Here is a 6407-nt window from a genome sequence, read left to right as displayed (position 1 = left end):
GCGTAGTCAGTGCTGAGGGCCATGGTGTTTACCCAGTGGCCATGGCCTTGCAGAGTCCGGCACAGGACACCCTAGGGCAGCAGAAGAGTCAGATACTTACACATACACAGGACTCTCCATCCTGGGGACGTGCACCCCCAGAAAGACAGTGGCATGGGACTTGGCACTCTGGACTACATCACTCAGCGTGACCTTAATCCAATCAAACTTCTGGGCTCAAGTCTCTCCTGGTTTATAAAATGAGGGCACTGGTCCAGATCGGTGTCTCCGAAAGCGCGTTTCATGGAAGGGGCATTACAGATGTCAGGATAAAAGGTTCCAGCCAGGTAAGTGTGGGGTCGGGCAGGTCTGGTAAGGCCAAACAGGCAGCCTACACCCAGAAGCCCCAGTACCTCGCTGATGAACACTGGAACCTCCACTGCAGGACCCCTTGTTCCCAAAGCACCTCCTGACTGGGGACCCCAGAACACACTCGGGAGATACAGGCCACAGCTCCTTGCAGGCCATCTGATGACCCGGGCTTCCCCAGATAGGCTTCTCCCGGCTCTTACGTCATGAGCCCGCCAAACTTTGATAGTGCGGTCCTGGGAGGCACTGTAGAGAAGCCCGTCGCCGCCCCACAGGAGACAGGTGACGGACTGCGTGTGCCCGGTGAGGATGCGCTCGCAGCGGCCCGCTGTTGTGTCCCAGACCCGCACGCTGCCATCCTTGGAGCTGCTGGCCACATAGCGGCACTCGGGGTTCCTGGAGGGGAAGGGAGATGTGAGCTTATTTCTGACCCGTCAACTCCCTTCTTCCCACAGCACCTCCCGTTCACAGCTGCAGGGCCAGGGACAATCCAGTTCCTGACCCCTGCGGTGGCCACAATGCTCGGAGGTTCTCAGCCCTGCTCCCAAGCAGCAATGCCGGGAGGGGAGGCTGTTTCCTATGCCAGCCTCGCCTGCATGTAAATTCCCCTGCATTGGGGAGGGAAGGGGGCAGCCCTGAATTCCTGGCTCCCCATCTGCCCCATTCTGTCAGTGTCACTCACACGTGGAGGGGCTCCCAGCTCAGGCCTGTGATCCACTTGCTGTGGCCTGTGAGGGCTCTGCCCACCTGCTTCCCCATGCTTGGGTCCCAGAGCAGAATCTGAAGGACAGAAGTTGACCAGACAATGCTCCCCAACCTGTCCCCTGGTCCACTGGCCCCTCCCATCCGAGACGCCACAACTCAATTCTGTCCCATCACTTAGGTAGAGCATCCCAGAGTCCCTGACCACCATCTACCTGGCCATTCTTGCAGCCTGACGCCAGCTTCTTGCCATCTGGGGACCAGGAGATGCTAAGTACCCAGTGTCTGTGCCCTAAAAAGCGGGAGAAAAAAGAGGGACTCTTTCTATCTTTATCCCCAGTGCCTAGTGGTATGTGGCATAGTGCAGGACCTCCTAGTAAGTTACTGAGTAAATGAGTGCACCAGCAAAAAGAGAGACAAAGCTTTCTTGGCAAAGGAGGACTCCCCGTCAAGGGCCAGAGCTGTGCAGCTTGCTGCTCAGGTAAAAGTGCTGCTTTCCAACTCTTTCTTTTTTAAGATTTTATTTATCTTTGCATAAAAGAGCTGGCGTGTAAGCCAGAGGTGCAGGGGGTGAGAGGAGTCACCAGAGACAGTGGGGAGCAGAGCAGGTGGGTCCACTGAAATACACTGCTGAGGGGAGCAGCGGGCAGGAAAGGTGAGGTATGCTGCGCCATGTGGGTCAGCTCCCTGGCTGGGGAGCGAACTTGTGCTGTTACAGTGATAGTACTGAGACCTAAGCCCAGGCAAACAGGGAGGCTCCACTTTCTCACACTTTATGCAACCCAAGGTTTAAGGTTTTTTTGCAGAAGTCATTGTAATTCTCATAATAGCTGTACCGTGTGGAGTGAAGAAATTACCGCCCCATTTTCTAGAGGAGAAAACTGAAGCTTAGAAAGGGAGCACACCCTCCACACATGGCCACCAGGTAGTGTGCTCACGATTCTCCAGGAGCAACCCCTGGATCAGCACCTGGGGAGATCCAGACCTAATGAAAGCAGAACTCCAGGGGGTGGAACTTAATTGCTGTTTTCACAAACCCCACATAAGTCTAACACATGCTCAAGGAGTGAAACACATTGTGAGGGGGTTGGGGGATGGAATATGAGAGCCAAGCTCACCTTACTGCCGGCCAGCAGCCCTTTCCCATAGTTGCCCACTGACTCTAAGGTTCACCCTTTTCTTATCTGTATGCGGTTGTTTGAACTCGGGTGCAGTCTCTACCCAGAAACTGCACATTAGAGGATCGGAATCTGCCCGGGGCATCCTCAGGAACTACAGTGCTATGCAAATCATCCGCCCGCAGTGCAGAAGACCCTTTAAATGGCTAACTACATACGGACCCTGGCACGTGAAATGTGGTGTTTCGGTGCTGAGATCCCAGAAGCGCACTGTGGTGTCTCCAGAACCACTGGCCAGGTACCTGGGGAAGAAAAGAGGCCACCTGAGCCCTGCACTGGGGCACTGGGGGACCCCACCCCAAGACATGCATCATGCGTTTCTGATGCTATTGGATCTTCAAGGAAAAGTATCTGGACTGGACTTTTTTTTCTCCCCAGGAAAGGAAGAATGTAATACTAATGTCATTTCGGAGAAGACCCCGAAGGCCATTTCTCAACTCTTTTTTCCCCTAAAAGGAATGGCCACAACGATAAACAGATTTGAAACCTCTCAATCTTCATGATTGAGAAGAAAATAAACCTGGTTTCACAGAGGAAGAATGAACTCAGCAAAGTTAAGAGTCTAGCCCACGTCAATAGCTAGGAAGAGGTCAGCGTGTGGGTCAGCGCGCCTGAGAGCCAGTCCAGGAAGGGCTCGTCCAAGCAGGTATCCTCAGCGTCTGGGGACCATGCCCCACTGGGGAAGTCCTATCCTTGCCATCTGGGCCCAGAGCTTGGGTCTAAAATAGGCAGTCCAGACCTTGCTGCTGGGAACTGGGGGGTACCCTCCCCACCCTGCCACTCTCCTCTGCAGTTCTGCAACCCTCCTTACTTTCCTGTGGGGCTGAAGGCCACAGAAATGACTGCTTCACTGTGACCCTCCAAGGAGCTGGTGCAGCGGGTCACAGCACGGACCCTGAAGATAGCTTGTGGCTGGTAGATGATGTCGAGAACCTTCTCTGTCTCCACTGCCTGTGACGCCAGCGTCCTCTCCAGCGAGGAGACAATCTCAGCATCGTGGACATAGAAAGCCAGTGGCAGGGGATCCTCCTGCAGGACAGTGACAGAGGGCAGGTCCCCCATCAAAGGGCGGAAGGAACGGCTTCTGCAGGGGGGCTGTGCTGTGGGGAGGCGGCACCTGCTTCCTTTCAGTCATCCTGTATGGGACACCTCCATTATCCCCCTTTTGGGGAATACCTTTTCCACCCATAGCAGCAACTGCAGGCTGCTTACGCTGCATTTTAAAATTCTTTATCTGCCTTCCACAACATCCCAGGCGGGAGGCATTCATGTTCTTACTTCATGAGGAAAGAGCAGCAACTAAGTAACAAGCCCAATGTTCTATTTACTGCTAACAGCTAAATTCACATTCTTTAGTGTTCCTCCAACAGAAAATCAAAGTCCTGGATAACGGTTAATATAGGCAAAGTTTTCTAAACCACCACACCATGTTGTACACAGTATAAGAAGCATCCAAAAAGCCGGGTGAAAATGCAGTTTCTGATTCACACCCTCCCCTCAGTGGTAGAGCAGAGTCTGGGGTGTGGTCCACTGTGGCTGCATTTTTAAGAAACACCATCACCCCATCCCTCCCACCCCTCCAATCGAGGGTGGCACTTTTAAAACATTGGCTTGTAAATGAAGAGCACAGGTTTAGAGTTTGACACAATTTCAAATTACCACTTACATCGTGCAAATAATTTCATGCCTCCGGACCACGCTGCAAAATGGGTTTATTAATGGGGGGCTGTGGCGAGGTATTGGACCACGCGCCCAAAGCGTTCAAACGCGATCCCACTCCCGAACGGGTTGGCCCTGATGGTTGGCGCTAAAAAGCCCGAGGTAGGTGGCACCGCCACCAACTCGCCCAAGGGTCTGTCACCCACTGTCGGTGAGTTTTGGGGGGGGGGGCACGAACCCTTCCGTTTCCTGACTGCCTGCGGGCCGGACCCAACAGCGCCGCCAGGCCCAGCGCTTACCTGGGCCAGCAGCGCGTTGCACACGAGCTGCAGCTTGTCCGGAGTGATGTCCACGGGCACATCAAAAGGGGAGCCCAGCAGCTGCCCGCCCTCATCCTGGAACTGCACCAGCAGCCGCTGTACGTCGCGCGCCGCCGCCTCTTCCTGCGCGGGGAAGCGAAGCGGGCATCAGCCTCCCCGCCCGTGGGGAGGAGCCCCGCTTCCGCCGCCCCTGCCCGGTGGGCCCTGGGCCCGAGAGCCCCGCCGCGGCGCCCCCGCCCCCACTCACGCACACCCACCGCCGCCGCCGCGGCCATCCTGCGTCCCCACGTGGAGGAGGAAGACTCCGCCGACAGAGCGCCGCCCCCGTGTCCCTGCGGTGCCGCAGCCCGCGGCATCGCCCTCTGGTGTTGCGGAGGGGAAGTGTTGTCGGGCCGAGCGCTGGGGGTGGGGGGGTCGCCGCCTGCTTCAGTCCATCCCAGTGCCTTGCAAGATACCAGCAGCTTTTGTCTCTTCAGAATAGGGGTTCTTGCCCCATTGGATTGATGAGGAATTCAGGACTCCGAGGCGGTAACTGATTTTCCAAGCTCTCCCTGTCCGAGGTGGGAGCCAGTGGAAGACCGAAAGAGCTAGATTCCAGGCTGCTGTGTTCCTGCGGGGGAGTCGCTTCCCAAGGGAGCCTACTGGGATGAGGGCAGAATGTACAGCCCCAAATCAATTCATAGTTAATGAGCACAAAAACAAGACATTCTCACGGTTTTCAACACTTTAATAATAACAATAACAATAACAATAATAATAGCCTTCCCTGGTGGCCTAGGGATTAAGATGCATGGCTAACACTGAAGCACCTGGGTTCCATCCCGGTCTTAACCCATGTGGCACAGCAGACAGCTCCTGTCTCCGTCGCTGCTCCCCACAGCACTGGATTTCAGCCCACCTGCTCTGCTCCCCACTCTGTTTCTGGTGAACCCCCCCCCCCCTTGCCCTTTTGGCTTCCCCCCCGTTCTTTTTTTGCAAAAAAATAAGTTAAAAAAAATAAATAATGATGATCTGGAGAGCACTAGACTGAGTCAGCAAGTCCATTGGTCTTCTGGAAAAGGACACTTTCAACAACTGAAGTAGCAGGGAGTTTTGGTGCCATTGGACAGGGGCAGGGACATTCCTTCAGGCTTCCTTCTCTCCTCCCTCCAAGGGCTTCTGGAAGTCTCCAGTTGGTCTGGGATGTGGGCAGCTGCTCGGTGTGTCCAAGTCTGTCAGCCCCTCAGCTGTCACTCTGCTCCCAAAATAGCAGTGGTTGGGGGGAGGGAGAGAAGGTTGTTTATCTGAGATGGAGGTGGAGAAAGGACATTATAGCTGAGTCTGGGGGGTGGGCTCTGGGGGGCTCCCATCCCTTCTCCACCTTTCTCTCATCCTTTGGAGTATGAGTGCCCCAGCGCCTCAGGTCTGCCCCTAAGAGGGGGCTGGGTAGAGGTCAGTGATCATGCTGTCTGGGGGGCTGGGGGTGGGGTTTGGGGGAGGGACCTCAGTATCAATGACAGAATCCAGAGGCACCTGCCCCTGTGGCCAAATATGGTCTGAGCCACAGGCAGAGGTGATAAAGTCTCCTGAGTAGGCCTGGGACAGAGGACTGAGACTGGCTGGCTGAGGGGTTCAAGCCGAATTCTTCAGAGAAGCCAACCACAGGACAGGCCGTTAACCAGAGAGCAGTCTCCTCTTGGGAAAGTGAGCCAGGCGGGTGCTCCTTAAGGCGGCAGGACAGAGACTGAGGGGCTTCAAAGCCTGCAATGAGAGCTCAAGCCTTGGTGTGGTGGGAGGGACAGCCTGGGAGGCCCAGGGGCTCTGAGCGCCTCTCAACTCACACTGTGCTTCAAGCAAATGCTGTACTGACCTTTAGATGGGGGGGTGTTAGGGGTGGGTCCATTCTAGGTAGAAGGCTTACCTTCCATCCTGGTGGGGGACAGAGAAGAGAATTTGGAGCCCCAGACCTCAAACCAGGCGCACAGCGCTGGGCCTGGAGCAAGAGGCCAGCCAGCCAGAGCTGCCCTTGTCCCCACAGATGGCAGAGAAGGAAGCCGTGCAGCTGAAGGAGGAAGGAAACCGGCATTTCCAGCTCCAGGACTACAAGGCAGCAACAAAGAGCTACAGCCAGGCTCTGAAGCTAACCAAGGACAAGGCCCTGCTGGCTACGCTCTTTCGGAACCGGGCAGCCTGTGGCCTGAAAACGGTCTGACGCTGGCGG

At 55.6% G+C, this 6407-nt stretch overlaps 2 protein-coding genes across 4 annotated transcripts in view; one reads left to right on the top strand and one right to left on the bottom strand.

The window, feature by feature from the left end:
- Positions 1-4482, bottom strand: part of NLE1 (notchless homolog 1 (Drosophila)) — a 7943-nt gene extending 3461 nt beyond the window's left edge. Inside the window, exons 1-8 of the mRNA XM_012726068.1 lie at positions 4455-4482; positions 4187-4353; positions 3040-3257; positions 2391-2470; positions 1266-1342; positions 1031-1128; positions 552-744; positions 3-71 (exon numbers count right to left, since the gene is read on the bottom strand). Coding sequence (XP_012581522.1) covers positions 3-71; positions 552-744; positions 1031-1128; positions 1266-1342; positions 2391-2470; positions 3040-3257; positions 4187-4353; positions 4455-4482 — 930 coding nt within the window. The remainder of the gene's footprint in view (positions 1-2; positions 72-551; positions 745-1030; positions 1129-1265; positions 1343-2390; positions 2471-3039; positions 3258-4186; positions 4354-4454) is intronic.
- UNC45B (unc-45 homolog B (C. elegans)) overlaps positions 1-6407 on the top strand; it is a 32983-nt gene that overhangs the window by 3506 nt on the left and 23070 nt on the right. For 2 of the 3 annotated variants that reach the window (XM_004684480.2, XM_004684478.2), the window contains exon 1: positions 6225-6392. In XM_004684480.2, the coding sequence (XP_004684537.1) occupies positions 6225-6392 (168 nt within the window). Of the gene's footprint in view, positions 1-5759; positions 5768-6224; positions 6393-6407 lie in introns of those variants that run through there. The other variant, XM_004684479.1, reaches the window with a different exon arrangement.

This window comes from Condylura cristata, unplaced genomic scaffold (genome assembly GCF_000260355.1).
Source record: "Condylura cristata isolate star-nosed mole 26May11 unplaced genomic scaffold, ConCri1.0 scaffold00017, whole genome shotgun sequence".
In the NCBI taxonomy this organism is placed as follows: Eukaryota; Metazoa; Chordata; class Mammalia; order Eulipotyphla; family Talpidae; genus Condylura; species Condylura cristata.
This window is presented reverse-complemented; position numbering and strand designations above follow the sequence as displayed.